Raw genomic sequence first — 27,456 nt, 5'->3', positions numbered from 1 at the left:
AGAATTCAAGTTTCAATTTCATGTTTATTTTACAACTTTACCTTGTTCATTTCTGCCACATCATACCACTTCTTGAAAACAGAATGTTCTGGTCTGCTGCTAAGAATGTATACATGATTAGAATAACAAAGGTGGGGCATTATTGTATTAGGCATACTAATGTATAAAAAGGTGGGTCCAGGGGCTGCTCTAGTGGAGTTTACCATAACCTATTGTAAACTGATAAAAGGTTAGATTTGGAAGATAATTTTAAACCTAAATACAAATGTGGAAACTATAATTAAAAAATATGAAATTAATTCCTAAAAATCATGCATCTCTTATCTCCAGAGCAGAAATTAAAACAATTCTATTCACACCAATATCATATTACTTTTACTTCTGTCTTATTCTCACTCAGGCACCTGTACTTAACATTGTTATGATATAATATAAACTTTATTGTATTTACTCTGTTATAATGCATATATCATAGCTAATGCATACCTATTTACTTCTGATAAAATGTAGACAATACAGTCCACCACCTTATTTCCACAATCTTTTTTTTCTCTTATCCAGAAGATAATTGTTACAATGTTTTGGGCTCTAGTAAATCAAGTCACATTATGACCGGTGTGCACTGGAAGCAGTCCCCTCCCTTCTCGGAGTTTCAGAAACATTTTGTGGTCCTTTTGTTTGATTGCAAGGGGTATAGGTGGTGTTTAGCTAGGAAATTAAGAGGTTATGAGCCAAGCATTTAGAAGTCCTGCCATACACAGAGCAGCTGTGTGTAATGAACTGAGACTCAGCCTCAGTTTCATATGCTCTACAAGACAGTCACAAATGTAAAACCTAGTTATAATTATCTAAATCTAGAGATTAATTCATATATAGGCACAGAAATATTGTTTTACATATATTTACTATATAGTTGTTGTTTTTGAGGGAATGCAACTTCTGCATAAGTTGAGGAATAACTTAATTTTGTTTAGAAAATTATGAAGAACTTACTACTAATTTTGATTATCATATCACCCAAGACGGTACTACTGTCAGCATTTGACTATCTAGTACAACACACCTGATATGAGCCTGCCTTCAGAGCTATCACATTTGTGATGATTCTATGCATAAGAGAAAACATTGGATTAATTCCTAATGTTTTCTCCCACATTTTTGTGCATTTTCATATTGGAGTATACCCAATTTTATTATAAATTATTTTATATATTCATTTTATTATAATTTGGGTATTAAATTATATTTTGAAAATGTATAAAGATAGATATAATGACATTTTCATTTTAGAATAAGAATGAGGATATTACAAAATTTTTTTATTGAATAAAGGGGGCATTGGCTCTAATAGAGTTGGGAACTATAATTGGCATTAGATATTAGACATAGAACATTAGACATTAATGAGAACTTTTTGTGCTTCAATTTCATAATCTGTGACATAATATTGGGTTACTCCAGTTAATGTTGCAAAAATTCTGGTTCAATCAACTTTTAGGGACCACTTATACTAATGTTGATTTTTAAAAAATATTTTATTTTATTTTTTGACAGAGGGCAAGGGAGGGAGAAAGAGAATGAGAGAAACATCAACATGTGGTTGCCTATCACGTGCACCACCACCACCCCCCCAGGGACCTGGGCCACAACCCAGGCATGTGCCCTGACTGGGAATTGAACCAGTAACCCTTTGGTTCGACGGCCAGCACTCAATCGACCGAGCCACATCAGCTAGGACTGATGTTGATTTTTAAATTTAAAAATATTACATGGTTAAATTCAAGTGTTTTACATTTTTTAAAATGAAAATCACAGTGTGTTTTGTTTGTGTACAGGATATGATTTTGACTTGTCTAAGTAATTCAAACTTATATTGTCATAAAATTTATTGTTCTGGGCCTCAAACCTAATCTACAAGTTTCAGAGTTCAGACCCCTATAGGTTTTACAGCATAAGTAAAAGTATAATATCAAAAATCAATAACATAGATACATATATTGATTAAATAGATACATAGATGCATAGATTTTTTTATTAATTTATCAAATGAAATAATTGATTCCATAGTACTAAGAAAATTTTGAGTATCATAAAAAGTAGAATATCAACTATCCTGTGGTTGATCTTATTTATATTTAAGACTAGTCAAGAAACAAGCAAACTTTTTTTCTGATTGTTACTCAAAAGAATTCATGGCATCAGAGTGTGTTTATCTAGAAGACAGATTATCCTGTATCCTTCTCATTCTACAGATAGGTTTGAGGACATAGTATTTCTACCTGGGAATATACTCTTGGAAAAATAAAAACTTTGGACAAAGTTTCTAAAAGAATGTCAGAAGCAAGAAATATCAGCAATTGCAATTTCTAGGAACATAAATAACATCTCTTTTGGAAGACTTTTGTGTCACTCAGGTAGCTAGATTCCTTCCAAGAAATGATTAATGCGCACAGGGTAACTGCAGAGAGAAAGGCTATAATCACTTTGTCTTTGCCCCTGTCAACATGCTGTTGTTACAGCTATTGGAACAACAGAAATGACAGGCACAGAACAGAAATGAAAATAAAACAGAATGAAATTATTGTCTGTTTCCCCCTTAATAAATAGATCACCCCAGAATATTCATCAAATACTCTAAACAAAGAATGATTTCCTCAATAAATTTATAGACAGGGCCACTACACAAATTAATGTAGTATTTAAAATTAGGAAAAAACCCAAGCATTTATTATCTTTTTATTAATACAGATCATATTTAGATTATATACAATTATATTTCATTATGACCTTATTCTAAGATAAAATATAGAAAAGTAAAACCAAACTGAGTTTAACAGAAAAGAACCCTAGGAATAGATTTGGTAAGCTATTCTTAGCAGGAACTAAAAAAAAAAGTAAAATATACTTTTAAAACACATTTTTTATGTTTATGTTTTAAATATTTGATCTACTTATTAGTAATGGATTCCATAATGTTTCTATAATAAACTAAGTGACTTGTAAATAGTATATCCATTTTTTCAGATCTCTATAAACACTTAAATCCCATGGCATGCAATGTTTAAAAAGATGGTTTTCTGATAAGAACAGAAAGTCTATGGACTTGTTTCCATTCTGAAGATTTATAGTGTTTATGAGCATATTAAAGTCTTTAAGATGTGATGCTGTAATTACACCTACCAGACTTTATTCCAACCATAGTTTCAACAATGTGCTTGAATACAATTTAACTCCTCCAGATAGTCGAGTGAAGACACACTGTTCACACACACTTTGGGATACAATAGCATTGTACTGTTTATGGGCTCAAAATATCTACATTCACAAAACCTCTCCAAACTTTATCAAGTAACTTATATATAAATTGCTTCCTTTTCATTAAAGATACATTCTCAAATGTTTCAGCTTGTAATGTCTAGCTTCTTTCCAATCTGTCAACTCCCTTGGGCATATCTGATCTCCCTATTCCTAGAATTGTTCTCTACTACTCTCTGCTTCATCAAAAGTTGTAAAATATACAACTATGAAAACAAACTGTTCTTTTCCATAATTATTTTTTTCTCTGGATACTCCTTTATATTGTATTACTGCAGTACTTTATAAGTTGAACAATAGTTTACATCTCTTATATTTCATAGTACTCTAGGTTTTTCATGGAATATTTAATCTTTTGAAACTATGTTTTACTTCCTAAATATCATTATTTTTAACTCTGTGTTTTTACATGATTTTACAGTGCCATGTAGAATACATTGCCAAAAGGAAAAATAAAATTCACTATGTTGGTTAACCAACCTATTTGAAAATATATATGAAATAAATAGGTATATATCACTTTGGTATGGTTGCCCAAGGTGAACAAGGTAGGATGGAGAGATAAGAATAATAGGAAATGCGCACACACACACACACACACACACACACACACACACACAGAGGCCTCAAACAGATAAATCAACAGAAGATTAGAATTAACTTAGTCCCTGGCTAGTATAGCTCAGTGGATTGAGTGCAGGCTGTGAACCAAAGCATCGCAGGTTCAATTCCCAGTCAGGGCACATGCCTGGGTTGCAGGCCATGGCCCCCAGCAACCGCACATCGATGTTTCTCTCTCTCTTTCTCCCTCCCTTCCTTCTCTAAAAATAAATAAATAAAATCTTTAAAAAATTTTAAAAAGTGAAAAAAAAGAATTAATTAAACTGGATCAAAGTTAATTTTTCAGATAATAAGTTTTACCTTCTATGAGAAATTAGAAAAAAATGTTATCTAAAATGCATTCTATGATTTCCAACTCTTCAACTCAACTGGACAGGCACAAATCAAATTAAGAATTGATATTGGTCACTTTTTCATACATACAAGTTAATTAAAAAGGTATTGATATGAAGTGCAAAGTCCTGAATGTATAGGATATTAGTAAGATTGGTCCACTTTTCAATAGTCATCAGATAATAATTTCTATAATATTTTTCATATTTCCAGAATATTTTTACAGAATAAATGGTATTTTTTATTCCAAGAGAAAATTCTTCTTTTTATATCTTTAATCATAAGTTGGATTGCATCTTTAATCTTTCCTAAAGATAACAAAGATTGACCTGCCTTCTCAATTGCACTCTCAAAAGTTCTCTGGTTTTCTTAGTAATGGATTATAGAAACAACTGATTGATCACTAAATGAAAATGAAAGTATAATAAGTATTCAGAAATTCAGATCAATTAAAAATTAAAGTCAGGAACAAATATAACTTCTGTTCTAGTGGTCAAACCATGACTAATGTACAGGAAACAGTGGATGATCCAGACTATGTAGTTAGTGGGAAACACACAGTACTGACAGACAGTGGAGAACAGCGGCCAAAGAATCCGGATCACTAGCAAAATGGTGAGATAACTTTGAACCCACAGGCTTACATTTATCCAATAAACATATATAAAGACAGAGAACACAAGATTGAAGAGAATAGAAGTTGAGTTTTGCATACTACTTAAAGATAGGTTATATCTTCACCCATGAGATAAATATGTCAGTGTTTCCTTTGCATTCTTGAATTAAAATGTTCAGCTCTAACCTGCACCAGTGATTTTCAACCTTTATCAATGCATAGCCCACATAAAGTAGTTACTAAAATTCTGTGGCATACCAAAAATATAATTTTAGCCTCTCTGACAAGAAAAGGTATAATTTTTATTCATTCACATCAGATGGTATTATGGTATCAACTGTTGTCATTGTTTTATTTGACAACCTAAGATAAAAGAGGTCAGTGCCCCTGATTAAATAGTCAGGCATTGTATGTTTAAAAAGTTCTTAAAGTGCACAGTTGAAAATCTCTGATCTATGCCAAACAGGATCATCTAACTGAGCAATTTTCTTGGACCATGTTATTATCAAAGGGAATAAAACATAAAGAACCCCTCTATTTTTACAGAGTTTAACTCTACTCCTAAATCCATGTGATATCTATAGGAAAATGAGATCCAAATTGTTTCTTTAATTTCACAGAAGACTTGTATCATACTTTTTGTGTAAAAAAGTATTGTATATAGTAAATTAACTCAAGATAATTTTTCACCCAGTATTTGAAGCACTGTCTCAGAGAGAAAAACAAAAAATGCTAATTTGTTCCAGTTTATTCAGAAGCTTAGATTGAGATCTAAAGACAATTCATAAGGAAATAGGTGTTGTTTAAAAAATCATGCTTAAACTAGAATAAGTTGTCTTATCAAGTACCTCAAGTGAAATAAAAGATTAAAGCATTCGGATTGTGATTAATGAATTATCTGTCAAAATGTTAGGAGAAAACTGTCCTTTGTTACACATAAACATAAATGATAGCTATATTCAACACAAACGTTCTAAATTTTGCAAAAATTAGTGGAAGTTATTGTGCATTTAAATAGAAAAAGTATCTTCTGTTTGAACTCAACGGTTATATTCAAGACAGAATTATTAATCTTTATCCTCAGTCTGCCTGTATTCTTCAAGGCCATAAATTCATATACAGGGTACTTTTAAATAAATGGGACTCTTTTTGAGCAGTGTTATCAGTTTGATGTTCTAGTATATAGGTTTGCCGTGGACCTCAACAGTCTTTATACACAGCAGAAAGGAAAAGAAAGAGAAAGAAAGAAAGAAAGAAAGAAAGAAAGAAAGAAAGAAAGAAAGAAAGAAAGAGAGAGAAAGAAAGAAAGAAAAAGAAAGGAAGGAAGGAAGGAAGGAAGGAAGAAAGAAAGAAAGAGAAAGAAGAGAGAGAAAGAAGAGAGAGAAGAGAGAGGAAGGAAGGAAGGAAGGAAGGAAGGAAGGAAGGAAGGAAGGAAGGAAGGAAGGGAGGGAGGGAGGGAGGGAGGGAGGAACCCACAATGCAGTATTCATCGGGATCAGACTACCTCTACTTACATTACAGGAGAACATTGTTCAACTCATCTTCAAGTATGGAATCTGTTACATAGACTTGAAAAACACTCTCTTGATAGAAAGGGTTAGGAGAAAGTAATATTACTTGGGGGCTTTCATTGCTTTATTTGAGAAAGGACTGGTGCAATGGATAATTTTGTAAGAGACATATTAAACCTTTTTGAATTGGCTTAAAGTTTTAATTTTCTTTATCAATAATTTTTATGAAACTAAGGTAGATGTAATAATAGAAAATACTTAATTGTCTGAATCTGGTTTACCTCACATGTTTTAAAAGAGAGAAGACACAAATAAAAACAGTGTTATATCAAGACTTTATATTTAAAGAATGCATTTTTCTTATCTGAGGTCTTCACATAAAATAGAACAATTTCTCAGTTATTCAGTGTGCTCTTCATTAAAGAAAAACTGTATGTACTTGATTAGAGCATAACTGTACAGAATTTTTGTTTTTCAAAGGCAGAAAGAAACAGAGCTCCTAGATACTTTACAACCTTGAAATCTTCATTGTATTATAGTCATATGCTCTCCATAGTCAAACAGTCTAGATGCATCCTAATTAAAAGCCCAATTATTAGGGCAGAGGAACTTGACCACACTTGGTAATATTCATGTGAGCGATCAACATCCAAAGTAAGGCTTGAATTCAGCATTCCACTAAAAGTAAAATTTTAAAAGATTATATAAACATCCAACTTCCTAATGTAGTAATTATTTTGTAATCTTATCTTTAACAAAATTAGATTATATAAATTTAATAAATATTAATTTCCAATTTGTGTGATAAGTAAACATTTATTTGTTCCTAATTAGATGATTTTTAATTCAATAAGTGGAACAAAATACACAGGTAAAAGAAATACTGAAAGCAATAGGAAGAGCCGTATGTAACAGAAGCCATGGAAGAGGTGTTATGTCTAAACCTTTGGAGAATCTATTAAATAGTTTTAGAGAAAAGGTGGTGAAAATGTTCTTGCAAAGATGGTGGAGTAAAATGCTGATCTTTGTCTTTTGGTGCAGCTTCTAAATTAACTTGTCTCAGCATAATAGAAAGGAGATATGTAAAGAGTACTATTAAGACTATACAGAAGTTCTATATGTTTATTAGAATACTATTATAAAGGGGGCAATGTGTCACTCAGAGCTGGATCTTGTTTTCTTTATCAGTCACTGTAGTTCTTGTAATATGTGTCAAAATAATGTGATCTGTGGTGACAAGCTATGGATCCTACTTTGTAAAGGAGAAAATCTATCTAGTGTATTAAGTAAATCAGTAGAACCTAAGATTCTATTAGGCATATTGTAATATTCAGTAATAAATTAAAATATTCACTTGTCTAAAGGATATATATTATAACATTAAAGAAATATGAGCCCTGGCTGGCGTAGCTCAGTGGATTGAGCACGAGCTGTGAGCCAAAGTATCACAGGTTCGATTCCCAGCCAGGGCACATGCCTGGGTTGCAGGCCACAGCCCCCAGCAACTGCACATTGATGTTTCTCTCTCTTTCTTTCTCCCTCCCTTCCCTCTCTAAAAATAAATAAATAAATCTTTAAAAAAAAGAAATATGAGTAACACGAAGATAATAAATTTATTATTGGTTGCAAGGATTGTAGAAGTGGTCACACATGCGCACTTATTTGGGTATGGTTTTTTTGGCTGCTATATAAGTATATATATATAATATACTTATACATACATACTTATTATATTACATAGGGACATATAGATATTTATCCTAGGGCAACTAACTAAAATATGTGTTTACACTTGGGTAGATACATAGATAGATGTGTGTGTATGTATGTGTTAGTTCTTAAAGAAGGAGGAAGTACATTCATTTACATTACAGTACAGGCATCTCGTTATTGTGGAGAACTACTGTGAGTAGTACTGACAGAGGACAGTTGTATGCTTAAAGAACACTGAAATAATAGGCTAAGACCTGATAATTTTAGTTTGTACTAAAAACCGTTACTCTAATTCAATAATTCTATCTAAATTCTTGGCCTGTCTTTCTAATTAAAGATCATGTAACCTTATGCAAATTATTTAATGTTTATAAATTTTAGTTTTCCAACATGCAATGACCTATATTTCAGGGTTATTATGAGGACGTAATGTGAAAGAATGTGTCTGAAAATAAGTAAATAAGTTCTAAATGAAGCTAGTGAATAATACTTTTGAAAAAACAACCAGGTAATCATTTATCCTGGGTGTGGTATTATTTTCTAGTATGTCCTGATAGAGGTGATGTTTCTATGGCTTCTCACAACAAGCCTATATCCACTTCAACTTATTTGGGGGGGCCTATATTTATTTTATTTAATTCCTTTTATTAAAGAAGACATTTTATTGAGGAGACTGTCTCTTGACTCCTCCTGTATATTCTTGACTTATTTTTGAAAATAAAATTTTTATATTTTTTATTGTTGTTCAAGTACAGTTGTCCCCATTTTCCCCATACCACTTCCCATCCTTGATCCTACCCTCCTTTGGTTTTGTCCATGTGTCCTTTATACGTGATCCTGAAAATCCTTCCCAGTTTTCGCCCCATTATCCCTCTCTCCCCTCCCCTCTCATTACTGTCAGTTTCTTCTTAATTTCAGTGACTCTGGTTATATTTTGCTTGCTTATTTGTTTTGTTGATTAGGTTCCACTTATAGGTGGGATCACATGGCATTTATCATTTACTGCCTGGCTTATTTCACTTATCATAATGCTCTCCAGATCCATCCATGCTGTTGCAAAGGGTAGAAGCTCCTTGCTGCTATATAGCTTTCCATCATGTAAATGCACCATAGTTTTTTGATCCATTCATTTACTGATGGGCACTTAGGTTGATTCCAGCACTTGGCTGGTAAATTGTGCTGCTATGAACATTGGGGTGCATAGGTCCTTTTGAATTGGTATTTCATGTTTCTTAGTGTATAATTCTGGCAGTGGAATTGCCGGGTCAAAAGGCAGTCCATTTTTAGTTTTCTGAGGAAATTCCATATTGTTTTCCATAGTGACTGCACCAGACTGCATTCCCACCAACAGTGCACTAGGGTTCCTTTTTCTTCACATCCTCCCCAACACTTGTTGTTTGTTGATTTGTTTATGATGGACATTCTGACCAATGTAAAGTGGTATCTCATTGTGGTTTTAACTTGCATCTCTCTGATGGCTAGTGATGCTGAGCATCTTTTCATATGCCTGGCCCTTCTGTATGTCCTCCTTGGAGGAGTGTCTGTTCAAGTCCTTTGCCCACTTTTTAATTGGGTCATTTGTCTTTCTAATGTGGAATCATGTGAGTTCTTTTTATTTTGAAGATAAAACCCTTGTCTGAGGTATGTATCATTGGCAAATATGTTTTCCCATACAGTTGATTCTCTTTTCATTTTAATTCTGTTTTCTTTAGCTGTGCAGAAGCTTTTTATTTTGATGAGATCCCATTTGTTTATTTTTTCCTTTATGTCTGTTGCTCTAGGGGAAATATCAGTGAAAATATTGCTGTGTGGAATATTTGAAATTTTCCTGCCTATGTTCTCTCTAGACTTTTATGGTGTCACCACTTCAATCTATTTATTTATTTATTTAAAGATTTTATTTATTTATTTTTAGAGAGGGAAGGGAAAGAGAGAGAGAGAGAGAAACATCAATGTGCATTTACTGGGGGTCATGGCCTGCAACCCAGGCATGTACCCTGACTGGGAATCAAACCTGTGACACTTGGTTCGCAGCCCGTGCTCAATCCACTGAGCTATGCCAGCCAGGGCTGCGGTATATATTTGAAGTTGTTAAAAGAGTATATTTTAAAAGTTCTCACCACCAAAAGAAAATAAAAACTATCTGAGGTGCAGTCTATACACATTTTACATTATACACTTTTAAAATCATTATGCTGTGCACTTTAAACTTACAGAGTATTATATGTCAATTATGTATCAATAAACCTAGGAACATTTCTGTACTATAGAGATGCAAATGTCGAGGAGAGAACATTACTTTAAAGGTTATGATTTCATTTCCCCATAGGACATTTACCAACTTTACCTCGAACTTAGAACTACATAATCTTTTCCCTCTACTTCTCCAATAAATCAGCTTTACCATCAAGAAAATTAAATCTGGTCAGACCTTAAAATTGGGAAATTATTTTTAAGTTTATTACATTCTTAATGTCTCCAGATTTCCCCATCTTTATTGCCATATGAATTCTAAGTAAAAATAAAGGTACTATTTTTGTTAAAAAAGCAATCAATTTTAAAAATTTCAAACATTTTTGCAAAATTTTATTTATATATTTTATTAATTGTTTTAGGGACTGCTCACTATTCTTATTTTTAAAGACTTCTACTTACTAATCATAGTTGCTAACAGTCATTGACTAGGTGCTCTAGATACTGTACTAAGCTCTTCATATTCTATTTTATTTTCATTGCATTCCTTAGTTGCAGGAATTTTTATGATGATTTCTATGTCATAGATGAAGAAAATGATGCACAGAATTTCATTTAGGTGCCCAGGAGCACCTAAGCCAAATGCATGGCCAAAACAGGATTTTATCACTGGTAGTCTCCTTTCCCCAACTGTTTTATCCTTGAAAGCATTTTCATCATTTTATTATCTATGTATAGATAATATATTTATATATGTATAGGTTTATATTCAAATTAAACAGTGTGCTTAAAGGTGTAGATTTAGTGTTAGCAAACTATGACCTATTGGTTGGTTGCCTGTTTCTGTATATGAAGTTTTATTGAAATACTGACATACTTATTCATTTACATATTCTGCATGTCTCGCTTAGCACTATGAGGCACTGTAGTTGTGATAGAGAAAATATGGCTTATGAAGCTTTACATATATACCATCTGGCCCTTTGAGAAATATAGTGGAGGAGGGAAAAGCCTCTGCATCATTTTGTCCTTCAGCATGCGCTGGGGTGGGGTGCCAGGGTAAAGATTTCTCCCATGGTGTACCTACCCAGACTTACTCTCCTGAACTCTGAGTTTTTCAGTTGTTAAGGGCTACTGCCTTCTTAATATAAGGGAAGGCACTGGACTTTTACCATTCTACCTACCCAATGCCTATGTAAGAGTTCCTCAGGGACAGCATCGAGACTCTTCTACTAACATTTCATTTGGACCCAGAGAAAGGAGGCAGAGAATGGGCCTAACTGTGAAAAGAATCCTATTGTTCTCTTTTCAAAGCTTAGGTTGCTTTGAGGATCCAAACACAGATAGAAGATCATTTCATTCTTTTTTAATGTTCCATCAGCCTAGGGTAAATGACCAACTTTATTTCACATATTGAAAAAATATATAAACAACAATGAAGCTTATGCAAATCACTAACAATTCCATTAATTAGCAATTCAACTAATAACTAGAAAAAATCACTTATTTTTTCTAGAATTAAAGTTTGTGTGAGTCAAACTGTCTCCATGGTAGCAAATGCACTTGAAGAATGTTTTCACGTTATCCACAGTTTTCTTTTGCACTGAATGTATTATCTAATTGAATTGGTTTAAACAACCTCTTTTGACATTCTTTCATATAAATATTGTAGGAAAAAATAAAGCATATATTTTTCAAATGTATCATGTTCACATGTATATTCAAGAAATTCTCAACTTACATGTCGCTGGGAGCCATCATATTCACACCTTTCAATTTTTCCTAAGCTGCCATCTGAGAAGTACAGTTTCTCTGCACGGTGGTCAATGGTGAGTCCATTTGGAGTGAGTATGTCTGAACTGACCACCACTTGAGCATTTTTCCCAGTCAGGGTTGATCTCATGATACTTGGATGCTGTTCATTCCAGTTGGTCCAAAACATTAAACTAATTACAATAAAAATTATGAAAATGTATTACAATTTTATTAACAGTAAATACAGTAAAAACATGGCAATGTGAAACTATTTAAAATGAAACAAAATTATTTCCCATATTCTACATCCTTAAGGAAGTGTAGGTAATAAAGTATTATATGTATATTATATTTACATGCAAATTTCCCAGTTTCTAAAATGAAACCTGGAAACCATTTCTGAAAATCAATTATCCTGTTCATTGTCTCAAATAATAGTTTAACTAAATTGAGTCACTTTTCTGAATAATGAGGATTTATTATACGTAAGTACAAAACAGTTATCTTAAATTTTCTATGAACTGCAAATGTTAACCTATTATTCAATGCGTACAATATGATAATTTTGGACATCATTCTTAACCTATTTATTTTCTTCAATGGTGAAGATCAAAATGTCCCTCTTCTTCCAGGTTTTTCCTTTAAATTCTGCAATATCTTTTAATATGGTTTCAAGAGATACAATCCCTAAATTCCTATATTTATTTAATATCTTTTTTCTCTATTCTCTCAGCATGATTTTTCTATAATTATAATGGTTCTGGAATTCCAGCAGTTACTCTCAAATCCTTAAACATAATAATTGTTAGTTAAATATTTTATAGATTACTTTACCTCCATGTTTGTCAAGTTATTATTTTTGAAAATGATTTTGTTTATTTTTTATTATTGTTCAAGTACAGTTGTCTTTATTTTCCCTGCCACCACTTTCCTCTTCCCCACCCATCCCCACCTCCCACCCTCACTCCTTTGGCTTTGTCTATGGGTCCTTTATACATGTTTCTGGATGACTCTTCCGCTTCTTTCCCTCATTATCATTCTCCTCCCTCCACTCTGGTTACTGTCAGTTCTTTATTTAAATGTCTCTGGTTCTATATATTTTGTGTCAAGTCACTCTTTGAGGAAGTCCTAGAATTCCAAAGAAGACCTTAGAGGTAACTAGAAGAGTGGTGGAGAGGCTGCAGGGTTTCATTCTTAATTCCTATTTTTACTGAAACAGCTCTGTGTTTGTTTTTTTATCTGTAGGACTGTCCCTAAGAGTTTATTAGAAGACTAACTGTTGCTACTGAGGATAGAAAATAGGAAGGAAGGGAGGGAGAGAGGGGAGAGGGAAGGAGGGAGGAAGGGGAAAGAAAAGAAAAAAAGGAAAGAAAGAAGAAAAAGTAGGAGGAAGGTAGAGAGGCTGAAAGTCTGCTCTAAATATTTGAAAAAAAATCTGCTTAATAATTATTGACAAAGAAAAGCTATTTGAAATAATATTTCATATATATTTAAGTTGAGAGTAAAACTCTTTTTACTTACTAATTTAAAAATAATCTTCACCAATTAAAGAAAGCTAGGCCATCTATGCTCTTTGTTGTTAAAATAATTTATAGCATTTTATCTATTCTATGGAACACATAAGTGTTCCTTCTAAGTAAGCAAAAGTCAAAAACATTTTGTTTTAGAAACCAGTACATTAAAAAAAAAGAATTCCACTTTCTTGAATTATGTAGTTGTCTTATCCATAATTGTGACTTTTAAAGATGAAAGTTTTAGTTAAAACATTTAAAAAGTTATACATATAAATATGTGGTATTAAATATAAACAATTTGCAATATTTTCCTAAATTGCTGGCTTTTAAATTATTGAATTTCTGATGCATTAGTATACTTTTAATCTTACCTGTCATTTCACAGATGAGGAAACAGAGGCCAGAGGGATTGAGTAATTAAACTTACAGTAACTGAACCAAATTTTAAGCTCAAGTAGCCTAACTTTTGTTTAAAATTTAAGATTATATTTTATTTGAAAATTTGAACTTTATTCTTTTTATGTTTTGGATATTTTCTAGATTTTTAAATTTTTTGTTTAATTTATTGGGTGACATTGGTTAATAAAATATAAGGTTCAAGAGTACAGTTCTATAATACATCAACTATATATCATATCTTGTGTTCAAAACCCAAAGGCAAGTCTCCTTCTGTCACCATTTATTCCCCACCCTCCTTTATCTTCTTCTACCTCCCCAACCCCCTATTCCTCTGGCAATCACCATACTGTTATTTGTGGGTATGAGGTGTTTTTGTTGTTGTTGTTTTGTTTTGTGTTTTGCTTAATTTTTTCACCTTTTTACCCAGCCCTCACCCTGCTGATAGCTGTCAATCTGTTCTCTGTATCTATGTATGTGTTTCTATTTTGTTGGTTAGTATACTTTTATTAGAATATTTTAAATTTTTAGTTAATCAACTAAATACCAAAGTCACATGTAGGTATATTGATGTGTAAAGTGATAAAATATATTTTTCATACTTTAAACTTGAATTACATACAATTCCTGATGAAAATATTTGGTGTGTTTAATTCTAACTGAAAGTTTAGCATATGAAAAAAGAAAATGTAATTTTTAAGGTTTGTAATATATAATTATAAGATAAAACACTTTCTAACTAAAACTAATTATATATACAATATAATCAATGATCTTTCTCATGTTTATTTCAAAATTGTCTTATAAATTTCTAAGATCAACTGTAGGACATATGTTATTATCCTAAAACACATCGGGTGAACCATCAAGATCAATGTATCTGATTTCTAGTACAAGCTGTATAGTGATGGGACAGATGTGAGTAGTACTAGCTCTTCCTTAGAGATTGGAAGACCCTTGTGGGTCTTAACAGTCACCAGAGCTGTGGGAAGTCAGCTTTCTCTCAATGTTCATCTCTCAACCATTAGAGCCTTTGTTTAGAAGTTGAAGACATTCAATTAAGTAAGTTAGGTCTAAACTCATTTCCAGCTCTATAAGAGTATTGAGATTTAGTTACTTACACTAAAAGATTCAGGTAGTTCTTTCTTCTCTCAAGTAGTCAGGGTCAGGGTCTAATGATCATTGTTTTGTATTCTTTAATTTTTCTTCACTATGCGTAAAAAGAGCTCTAATTTCTGCTTAGTGCAAGTCAGATTGATCTGATTTTTGTTTTTGTTTCACTTAAGGATAAGGAATTTTCTAGTAGTTAACAAATATCTTACTATATTGTATGAAAATTGAACTCCATGGGTACATATTTTTTATACTTAACCCAAGCTTTGTTCTTCAGTTTTCATTTGATTGTTTCCATTATGGCAGTTCCCGAAAAACACAATGCTTCTCTAATTTGTTTTGTTTTGTATTTGATCCATTGCTCCATAGTAGAGTCTGAGCATTTTATCTTGCTATGAATTCTTTATTAGTATTATTATAAGTGCCGTTATATTATATCATCAAATAGATATGGGCTATGTAAACTGTTGTCTAGTAATTAATGTTGAACATATAGCTGCACACAACAGTTGTTGTTGTTTGTTTTTTCAGTATTTTAATTGAAGAGATCCCTAGTTGTTAAAATTACTACACTTAAGAAACACCTTTTAGTTTTCAATTTATATTAATAGTCTGTATCTCAAATTTATAATTTCAAACAGCTATGCCCTAATATCTTCTTTATATACCTTTTCCAACACAATACTGTCTCTGTTTTCCCTTTGAACTGGATTTCTCATGGAGGTTATACCTGGCATTCAAACAATCTGATTTTCATTACTCATATTTATAATTAGTTCTATGAATAGGGAAAAGAGAACTTCAAAGGCAACCCTTCATTTTAAAGTTAATTCATTTTAACATTAATATAACTTTAATAACTGGATGGATAGTTTTTTAATTATAATTATAATGAAGAAATAAAAATTCAAGTTTTTTTTTTTTTTACTTTTGGCATTCATCCAGGGCTAGCACATGTGGATGGTCATCCTCTGACATGGTTATGACAGCCTCCCTGTCAAATGCTCCGGGCCGAGTCTGGTCCACTGTGTGTCTGGTGATGGATGAGGTAGTTGAGCTGGTCCAGTACAGCGTATCCCAGGCTCTGTGATACGCAAGTCCTTCGACAGAACCCACATCTGAAAGAAGAAAGAGCAAATTTATATTTTTATCTACAAAATACTTGGTCTCTGGACAGAAAAAAGCATTTAAAATATATGCATATATCTTTTATTACATTAATAATTTCTTCACAACCTTTCAAAAATAAAATATAATAATTATGATATGTGTAATTGATAATTATTATACACAGAAAAACTGAGCTGTGAATTGCTCATGGGAACAGTTTTAATAAAAACTCATCTTTAAAGATTGAATCTTCTCATTCAAAAAAATTAGAAACTCAGTTAATTGCCTCCTATTTAGAAAAATGGTGGATTTTATTTTTGTATCTTGAGCATTAATTATCCAGTGTGCAACAATTTAGAGATACTTTTTTTTTAAAGATTTTATTTATTTATTTTTTAGAGAGGAAAGGGAGGGGGAGAGAGAGAGAGAGAGAAACATCAATGTGCGGTTGCTGGGGGTTATGGCCTGCAACCCAGGAATGTACCCTGGCTGGGAATCGAACCTGGGACACTTTGGTTCCCAGCCCGCGCTCAATCCGCTGAGCTACACCAGCCAGGGCTAATTTAGAGATACTTTTGAAAATTGCATAGCAGAGATACCATTTAGGTATAATCATAATGAGTTTTCTTAATATTGCATCTGAAGATACCAAGGAAAAGCAAACATATCAAAAACTGCAATAGTATCAAGAAGCCAAAATCTAACCACAGTTACAACATTCAGTAGTAAAGTATGATTTAATAAATTAATACAGTAAATTTTTATTCAATTCAAATAATGTGATCTAAAAGCAAAAGAAAATGAAATTAATTGCCTATTAAGGCATGCTTTAAATGTTGTTAGAGAAAGATAAATGATAGTACATAGACTCCAATATATAAAAGTGACAATGTGAAAAACAAGAGTTATTATTTCTTAAAATTGGGTTCCCAATCTATAGGATAATATAGGGTAGCTGTTTTATTTTTCCATAGAGGTGCATGAGTATATCTTTAAGTAAGAAACATTATAATTTTAAAACAATATTAAAGCCATTTGATCTATATTGATTTAATGTGACTACATTTTTTGTCATTTATCTAGTTTTTCTACAGGCAACAGACAAAAATCCACTAATAAAAATTAACAGCTACCAGTTATGGAGCACTTTCTGCTAGACGCTGTGTTAATTGGTCTGCATTCACCACTATATGTAAATCTATTCTGTGAACTTGGTTTTATTGTTCCTCTTTCCTAATAAGGAAACTGAAATCTGTGGTCAGAGAACTGATTGTGTTAACGCAAGATTTTTAATGCAGATTCATCACTTCCAAAAGCCTATATTCTTTAACACCACTATTTAGAGATGGGTTCACAGCATCTGGGACTATTCTCAATCTACACCAAGTTGGAACCAAACAAACAATTAATTAGTTTTAAAATATCTGACTGCAGATGAATTGTATAAACTATAACTTACCTTGAGTGGCTGCTCTCACACAGTCAACAAAACAATTTATAATAAATAATATGGGTAATTAGTATGGAATCTTAGGCCAGAGATAATGAAGAAAATTATAGAACACAATCATAACAAAGCCTGTTGAGCTCTTTTTCTCTGAATCATAATGTGCTCTTATTTGAGGCAAGTAGATGAAGGTTACAAATGACCAAGGGTGTTTCAGTTATTAAATAGTAAATCACCCATCCCATGGTGATTTTTGCACTATCAAATCACTTAAGAAATGAAGTGAACTCTATTAATAGTATAAGCAGCATTACATTTCTTCATAATTCACAGATTGAATGAGAAATAGCATAACGTTAAAATAAATACAAGCAAATCAGAATCATTAATCCATCCTCACTTTATGTCTTCCCCTTCAACTGACTTTGACAGATCTTCTTCATCACAACTTTCCCCTACACATCAGGAAAAAACATTCCATATCACCACTGAAATGAAGCACATGCTTCTTTCCTATGGTTGACAAGTCCCGGGTTACTGGAGTACTTAATTCATCTCATTCTCCAAGTATGACCTCTTTTATTTTTGTAATAGATGGCAGGCTGACAGGATACTTAATTGTAACCTGTTGCTACCTTTAAAATATTTCAGTAATACATTTCTTCTCAAAAAGATATTTCATCCCTCATAATTGTATTTGTCATTAGCAAGTCACTAATTAAAAACCTATACTAACTTTTAAAAATCATGAAAAATATTTTACTTGAGATAGCATAAGACATTTATATAGATTTTATGATGATTTACTACAATGTGGGGTCATGTGGCATGTTTGCATGTGTGTGTGTGAACAGGTACAATAGAAATTTTGAATTACCAGTCCTGGCAGATAATCATGTAGGCTGAAATTAAAGTAAAATATCTACCTATCTAGTCAATAAGTCCTGTAGTATTTAATAGAGTGTATCAATACAGAGTTAAATATTCTTGGAACTCAAGGATATAGAATAGACATAATTAAGAAAATAACTCTAATAGTGCTAATTAAGCAATTCCATACTTGTGATGGGTAGCTAGTAAAAAAATACATTCTCACCCTATGCACTTTCAAAGTAAAAGAATCCCCTTCCCTTCCACCCTCCCTTTGATAAGTTAATTGGGTATGGCTAAGCATGGATGAGTTACTAATGTGCTTTGATAAAAGTAAAAAGAGAAAATCAGTTCATCAAAAAGATACAAGGCAGGCAAATTACTCAGAAGCATTGCTTAACGTAATTTGCTATATTCTACTTTTCACAGCAATGGGTTAAAAAAATTGAATCTACTAGTCTGGCACATTGACACCGACTGCATGCTGACAAATACTCAGAAGAGTTCTTAGAAATCACATACTGAGTAGGAACAAGAGCTCCTTCCTGCCTGTGCAGAGTTTTAGAGGTAGGGTAAGAGCTTACTGAATGGAAAGGGCAGTAAAGGATGTGCTTGGGACAGAGCCACATGTACAAAACATTGACATTCATCTGGCTAGAATAACACACAGATAAATCCTCTTGCAAAGTTTACAGGAAATAATATTTATCTCAAGAACTTGCTGCAAGTGCAAAGTGTCATAATTGTCTCCTTTGTTCAAAGTGTACTAATCCCTTATTCACTGGCTTCTTTTCTAAAGCCAAGAAGTAGCAGAAAGCTTGCTGTTTAAAGCTTAAAATAAGAAATTTCTTGATGCAACATTCCACATTTATCTTAACTTTGAGATTCCAGAGAAATGATCCTGGGCCCAGCGCATGGTCTAGACTTGATATTGACCTCCACATTCTACAGAGTCCACATGGCTGTGGTTTACTTTAAGCCTAACAAAACATTACTTAAATTTGTCCTAAACTTTACCCTTCTCTAAAATTTCTCATTTCCTTCCTCCCTTCCTTCCTCCCTTCCTTCCTCCCTTCCTTCCTCCCTTCCTCCCTTCCTCCCTTCCTCCCTTCCTCCCTCCCTTCCTCCCTTCCTTCCTTCCTTCCTTCCTTCCTTCTTGGGTCAGATAACCTATAGCTCTTCTGGCATTCAGTCCCCCTCACTGCAATGCATCTATACTTTATATGGTTAAGTTAGATGTTTATTTGATAAAATCCAATATATTTGCATCATAAAAATTCTCAACAAACTAGAAATAGAAGGTAATTTCCTCAAACTGATGATATGAGTCAATGAAAACCCAAGGCTTATATCATACTTAGTGGTGAATAAATAAGATCATTTCCCATAAGACCAAGAACAAGACAAGAATAATCACTCTTACCATTCTATAAAGCATTATATTAAAGATTTAGTCAGGAAAATTAGGCCAGAAAATGAAAAGAAGAAATAAATCATCCACATTTTTAATAGTTCACAAGAAAATTTAGAATTATAAAATCTTCAGATACATTGGAAGGTAAAAGAGCAACATACAAAATTATGTTGGACTTCTACACAGTTGCAATGAAAAATTCAAAAATAAAATTTATAATATAATTCCATTTGTAACAGCATTTAAAAGAATAAAACATGAAAAAAAGGGAAATAAAATTAGGAATACTTTTAATAAAAGTGAAATTTTAAAAGTGTACACTGAAAATTATAAAACATCATTGAAAGAAATTAAAGATTTAAGCCCTGGCTGGCGTAGCTCAGTGGATTGAGCATGGGCTGGGAACCAAAGTGTCCCAGGTTCGATTCCCAGCTAGGGTACACTCCTGGGTTGCAGGCCATAACCCCCAGCAACCGCACATTGATGTTTCTCTCTCTCTCTCTCTCTCTCTCTCTCTCTCTCTCTCTCTCTCTCTCTCTCTCTCTCTCTCCCACTTCCTTCCCTCCCTAAAAATAAATAAATAAAATCTTAAAAAAAAAGAAATTAAAGATTTAAAAATAGAAAGATAACCAATGTTCATGGATTGAGAGAGTTAACACTATTAAGAGAGTAATATTTTTTGAATAGGTAATATTTAATAATATCTATTTAATAGATCATATTAGTTATTAAATATTTATTTATATAATATTCAATATAATCACTACAAAAAAACCCATCTGGCTTTTTTCCAGAAATTGACAAACTAATCTTAAAATTTATATGAAAATTGAAGAGACCAAAAATAGCTGAAATAATCTTGGTGGGAAAAAATTAGACTACTCACATTTCTTGATTTTAAACTTACTATAAAATGATAGGAATCAAGAGAGTGTGGTAGCATTATAAAGACAGACATATAGATCAGTGGAATGGAACTGATAGTCTATAAATAAACCATATCATTAATGGCATGTTGATTTTTGACAAGAGTATGAGAAAAATTCAATGGGGAAAATTAATCTTTCCAATAAATTGTTTACAACCACTATATAGGCACATGCTAAGGAATACTACTGGGTTCTTTCCTCATACCATATACACATGCATGCTCAAAATGTATATTAGACCTAAGTATAGAAAATAAATTATAAAATTCTTAGAATAAAATACAGAACTAAATCTTTATAAACTTGGGTTAGGCACAGCCTTCTTTGTCATGACACCAAAAGCACAAATGATAAAAGAAAAAATAGATAAGTTAATCTTTATAGAATTAAACATTTTTGTGCTTCAAAAGACACCACCAAAAAAGTAAAAAGCTAATCCACAAAAAGGAGAAAATACTTCCAAATCATTAGTGTAGTAATACACTTCTATCTAAAAAAAAAAATATATATATATATATATATATATACACAGAACTCTCACAACTCAACAATAAAGTAACAAACAACCCAAGGAAAAAATGGGCATAAAAATTGAATACATATTTCTCCAATGAGCTATGCCAATGACTAATAAGAACATGAAAAATGCACAATATTATTAGCCATCAGAGAAATGCAAATCAAAATCATACTTCACACCCAATATTATGACAGTAATAACAAAAGATAATAAGTTTGACTAGTATGTGGAGAAATTAGAACCCTCATACATTGCTTGTAGAAATGTAAAAATGCTACAACTGCTTTGAAGATCAATCTGAATGCCTTCAAAATATTAAATATATAATTAATATATGACCTAACAATTCTACTGCTAGGTCTACACCCAAGAGAAATAAAAATCATAGCCAAATGTACTACTTAATATTTAATTTAGGGTCTTCTTTTCTTCTTTTTCTACTCTCTCCCCATGTTACCTAAACTATTTCTATCATATTAAATACCATGTACTTACTTTTATAATTTTTGGCCCCTTGTTTGTTTCCTTCATAATCTAGTAGTATGTTGTTTGCAATTTTTGTTTGTTTTCTTTTTCCATCATGCCACTGGCCTGAGGGCAGGGAACATGGCCGGCTTGTTCTCTATTGTATCCCACACAATGAGCAAAGGTCCAGGCACAGAGCAAGTAATTTAAATTATTTATGGATTAAATCAATATGATATATACTACTTTAATCCACTGAAGGCAGGGTATGTGTATTTGTCTTAATTCTTATATGCCCAAGACCTATAATATTGGAGAAGTATATAGTGTAATAATTAAGAGTACAAACTCTGAATTCAGATTCAGAATTTTGAATTCAAACTTTGAATCCCTACACTATCACTTTACTGGCTGGCTATGAGCATTGATAATTTATTTAACTATTCTGTATTTTTATTATCTTTGTTCCTACATTGTCTGCAATGTAGGAATAATAATGGCACCAGAATTCATAAGGCATTTGGAATGATTATACAAAGTTTTTAAAATGGTGTCTAGTACAAAGGGCTTAAGATAGGTCAGCATTATAATTATTTTTATTGTTTTGCTCTATAAAATGATACAGCCAATTATGCTTAACAATGTTTAGGCTCTGTTGAAAAAAAATATCATCCCCATTTTACTAGAAATGATAGCTATTATAAGAATTCTATTTGAGCTCTAATAGGCCACACTCTACATTTGAAAATATTATTCTTTTTTATGACAGTAAGTTGGGCTCCAGTTTCTTTATTCCTCATCCCTTGGCATAAATTCAGCCATTTGAACCACTTACTGTATCCTTGAATCTTAGTATTTGTAGGATAATTATGTAAGTATTTGATGATCTTTTAAGCAGAAAAGTGGTGGGACTATTAGAAAATAAAAAAGATTAGAAAGTATTAAATTTTAGTAACATAATGCAAAAGAAACAAGGATAAGGAGACACAGGGAAGGAAGTAAAAGCATGAATAGAAGAGATTTTTTTTTAACAGGCAGTTAATAAAGCAGGAAAATAGAGAAAGTCTATTTCAGATGGTGGAGATATTTTTTAAGGCTGGATTTTTTAGACAAGTTTTATGAAGAAAAAAATAAGAATTAATGATGGAAATCTAAAGGAACTTAAAAACAGATAGAAACATTTGATTTCTAAAAAAATTATAGAGTGTTTTGATATTTAACTTAATATGAAAAAGCATTGAAGTTTTATTAAATAAAGATTATTCTCTGTCCTTTTATTTTTTATTTTTTAATCCTCACTAGAGGATATATTTATTCTCACCTGAGGATCTATATGATTCTAGAGAGATGGAAGATGGGGGAGAGAGAGAGAAAGAAAAAGAAAGAGATAGAGAGAATGTTAGAGAAACATTGATTGTTTGCCTCCAGTACATGCCTGACTGGGGACCCAACTCTTCAATTTTCAGTGCACTCCAACCAACTGACCCACACCAGCCAGGGTTATTCTCTGATCTTTTAAAAACCACATGATATATTCATAATTCCATGCTTGCTACATGCATATAAAACATTACATACAAATATTATGTGTTATATGTACACATATTAATATAATGTAAAAAAAAGCTCATTTGGCCTACTAACTAAAACTATTATCTTATAAAATACCCCCATTAAAATATTATTTTAAATAAGTAAACTTGACTTAACTAATGTTTAAATAAAAATAAAAATGGTTAAATTTTCTGCAAATATCCTAATCATAAACAATAAATAGATGCAAAAAAGGAAGACTTAGACTCAACTAGAAGAAAACCACTTTTGTTTTCATTAATATGCTATTAATTAAGTGCCAAAGTATGTAGTATAGGTTTCAAGAAGTACAATAATTCTGGGAGGTACATAAGCTTTCCCACATTCACTTCAGTCACACAATTATTTTGATTAAAATATCTTCAAATTTCCACCTACTCTCTGATGCTAATCATTTGAGTCCACGTAATCTATTTTTTTTTAATTTTTCATCCTAACAGGGTGGTTCAGTTGGTGGGAGCATTGTTCTATGCTCAACTTGGTTGGTAGAACCCAACCAAAAGGGTGTGGGTTCTATTCCCAGTTGGGTTGTGTATGGGAGGCAACTGATCCATTTATCACTCTCACATCAGTTTCTCTCTCTCTCCCTTCCTCTCTCTCTAAAATCAATAAAAAATCATATACTCAGGTAAGGATTAAAAAATATTTCTGAACCAAACTTTTATCATAGGCCAAACTTTTAAAATCTATTTCTTCCCTTCATCTCCATCCTCCAGATTTTTAGTCTCCTTACATTTATTTATCACACTTTTTACTTATTATCCTCAACAGTTCCCAACTATTTTCACTTTTTCTACTCAATGAGAGTCACACATCACCAATACCACCTCTGGGTTTCAACATTTTTCTCATCCTCTACTATCTCTGGCTTTCTTATTTGACATATTTTTACTGTAACTGAACTTTACATTCATTTGCACTTCAAGTTTGAGCATGAACTCTGTCCTTTGTCATATACTTCACTGTCACACTTAACCTGTGATAGTGAGCCTACCACAAAGTGAACAAAATAGTTAACCATTTTACTAATGTCCTCACTACTAGCCTCAACACATGTCTCTCTAGAGTTCCCATCATAATTCCCTTAATGGTAGATCATTTTCAATCTGCTTTTTGTACTTTAAGCAACAAAATATTTTGGAGGAAAGGCTAGAATTATGAACCAAGTTCACCTAGTACAGCTTTAGCTTAGCCATTTGTTCTTCCTGACAAGTCTCAGCTATGTTTTTGTGACATATACTCCACTCTATAAAATGTCTCATTCCTTTTTTCTTCCCATACTTTTCTCTTACTTAGTTTTTATGATTATAAACAGTCTTGTCTCTCTCCCTAGTTCTACTACTGCTCCCTTCTCCTATGTCCATCATGAGTGTGCCCCTAAGCTCTTAGTGAATGTGAGGTGACTCATGCCTATGAGTGTATGTAGCTACACCCAAAACACAATTTGAAAATCATATGCACCCAAATACACATAGATAGGCAGAGTAGAATAAAAGTACATGGAAGCCTAGGAAATCCTGTGAGCTAAGTTCCAATTTTTGCCTTTTAACCTTTTAATAACATTTTTGGTGTTAAGAAAAGTATTTCAAGTGTGAGTTTTAATTCTGAAAGTATACATTAGCATTCATTTATCAGCATCATCATTATTCATCCTCCACTGATGATAAAATAAATAGGAAAAAGAGACAAGAAAATAAAAAAACAATGTTAAAAAGTGTATTGCTCTGGTTAGGTGACTCAGTTGATTGGAGCATCACCCCATACAACAAAAGGTTGAGGGTTTGTTTTCTTGCCTGGGCAGCTGATTGATATTTCTCTCTCACATTTCTCTCTTTCTCCCTCTCTCTCCTTCTCTCTCTTTCTCTCTGTCTCTCAAATCAATATAAACATATCCTCAGGTGAGGTTTAAAAAAGGTGATTGCATGTATGTATATATTTATACAGAAAAGAGATTTAAAAAAGAAAAATTTTGTTTCAAAAGATAAGTAAATTATTAAGACAGAAAAAATAAAAAGAAACAAATAAGAATATGTTCTATAGAAAAAAGGAGAGTTTCATAGAAACATGAGGGACAACAGTCACAAACACCAAATTTCTCAAAAAAAAAAAAGGAGATGGTTCAAAATGTGAAGGTAAATACTTTTTTTAATGGATCTTTTTATATACTTGGAAGATGCAATATACATGAAAATGTTAATGCTTCTGAACTATGATGGGCCTTGTAGAAGAAAAAGGGAAGATTATGTTTTTGTGCCATGCTAGAAGTAGCTAGAAAACAAAAAAAGAATAACTAAAAAAACAAAACAGAAAATCTATTCATATTCAGGACAGATTGATTTAGGGAATATAACTAAAGGAAACCATTCTATTGCCCAAAGCAGTTATTTTCCAAAACTTTTTTGTGAAAGTATGTTTCTTTGTTGATGAGCTTGAGGTCAGAGTGCTAGGGAAGGGTAGGGACTGGAAGGTATCGATGTGGTGAGAAAACATTCCCCTCACACAAGGCTGTAAACAGGCATAAAATTTTGAGTTAGAATTGGGTGATCGAGCTTAAAGATTTAGATAATCTAAATGTAAATGGTGATTTGGTTAAGGAAATGATTGTTTTCTGGTTTTGTTTTTAATTTTCTGCTTTAAAAAGCAGTTATCCCAAAGACATTTAAATATTTATCCTGATGGAAATGAGTATTAAAGAACAATTGCAGATTCTTCTACTACCTCCCTATAAATCATTATCTGATTCCTGTATTTTCATTTTTTTAATTTTTCAATAAAATGATTTTTATTTATTATTTTTAATTGCTGTTCAATTACAGTTTTTCTATTTCCCCCATTACTCTCCCCTGCCCTACCCACCTCTACCTCCCACATTCAATCTCCTTATGTCTTCTTTCTTTTTTAAAAAGATTTTTTATTTATTGATTTTTAGAGAGAGGGGAAGGGAAAGAAGAAAGAGGGAGAAAAATATCAGTGTGTGGTTGCCTGTCACTCACCCACTAACTGGGGACCTGACCTGCAATCCAGGCATGTGCCATAACTAGGAATTGAACCAATGACCCTTTGTTTCTCAGATCTGAGCTCAATCCACTGAGCTACACCAGCTGGGGCTCAATCTGCTATATTTTTAACAAATCACTTCTTGAATATCTGAAAATGGAATATTTTGCTATAATTGGAGCATAGATTGTTTCTGTGGTTCAGAAAGCTTTCATTGATAATGATTTAGAATCTTACAGTGTATATATACATATTACATATATATCCTGTATATCATATACACATTTGTATGTATATAGATATATGCACACACACATAGATACCCATCTACACAGTATTCTTTTCTTTGGCTGGAAATAAATTAATTAGAAATGACAAAAATGGATATAAAGAGTGGGACAGCTAAAAATCTGTGGAACTGAAAACCACATGAACTTCAGGGCTATTAAAGTCCTGAGCAAGTCTGAACACTACTTTTAATACAATCAGTATTGTTTCCTGACAGAGTGACAAGAAGTTATCTTGGTTCTCATTTATAAAATGGCATTAATAACTAGCAGTTCCTTAACTGCTCTGTGTGTGTTATGAAGATAAATGAGGTTATTTCTATGTAAACTGTGTGGTTTATTAGGAAGAAGTAATATAGAAATAAATGTTAGCATTATTATGGCAACACAGACTTTCAAACATGATAAGTAAAATAAAATAATATTCAATTTTTCTGTTACTGTAAAGATTGCAGAAGCTTCAGAGAGAAAATGAAGAAGATATTTACATCTTTGAAATAAATAAAAATAAGAATGGTGCTTATGACAAAAAATGGTATAACCAAATATGATAAGTTGATAGATTGGTTAAAAACTACTCTGTGCCATAATGTAGGCATTTTTTAACATCATAAATTTCTTGGGTAGGTTTAAAACATAACAGAAAAATATAGTATAAGTTTAAAAGTATTAAAAGAAGGCATATTTTTCTTTCTTTTTTTTGACTTTTCCCATTTTTTCCACTTTAATTTTTGAACTCTAATA

General features: G+C 32.2%; 1 protein-coding gene across 1 annotated transcript in view; it reads right to left on the bottom strand.

The window, feature by feature from the left end:
• Positions 1–27,456, bottom strand: part of LRP1B (LDL receptor related protein 1B) — a 1,811,620-nt gene that overhangs the window by 352,672 nt on the left and 1,431,492 nt on the right. Inside the window, exons 43-44 of the mRNA XM_045853515.1 lie at positions 16,009–16,198; positions 12,044–12,248 (exon numbers count right to left, since the gene is read on the bottom strand). Coding sequence (XP_045709471.1) covers positions 12,044–12,248; positions 16,009–16,198 — 395 coding nt within the window. The remainder of the gene's footprint in view (positions 1–12,043; positions 12,249–16,008; positions 16,199–27,456) is intronic.

Source organism: Phyllostomus hastatus, unplaced genomic scaffold (genome assembly GCF_019186645.2).
Source record: "Phyllostomus hastatus isolate PE091 unplaced genomic scaffold, TTU_PhHast_1.1 phas_contig_1, whole genome shotgun sequence".
NCBI lineage: Eukaryota > Metazoa > Chordata > Mammalia > Chiroptera > Phyllostomidae > Phyllostomus > Phyllostomus hastatus.
Note: the sequence above shows the minus strand (reverse complement) of the source record. Positions and strands in the feature narration are given on the sequence as shown.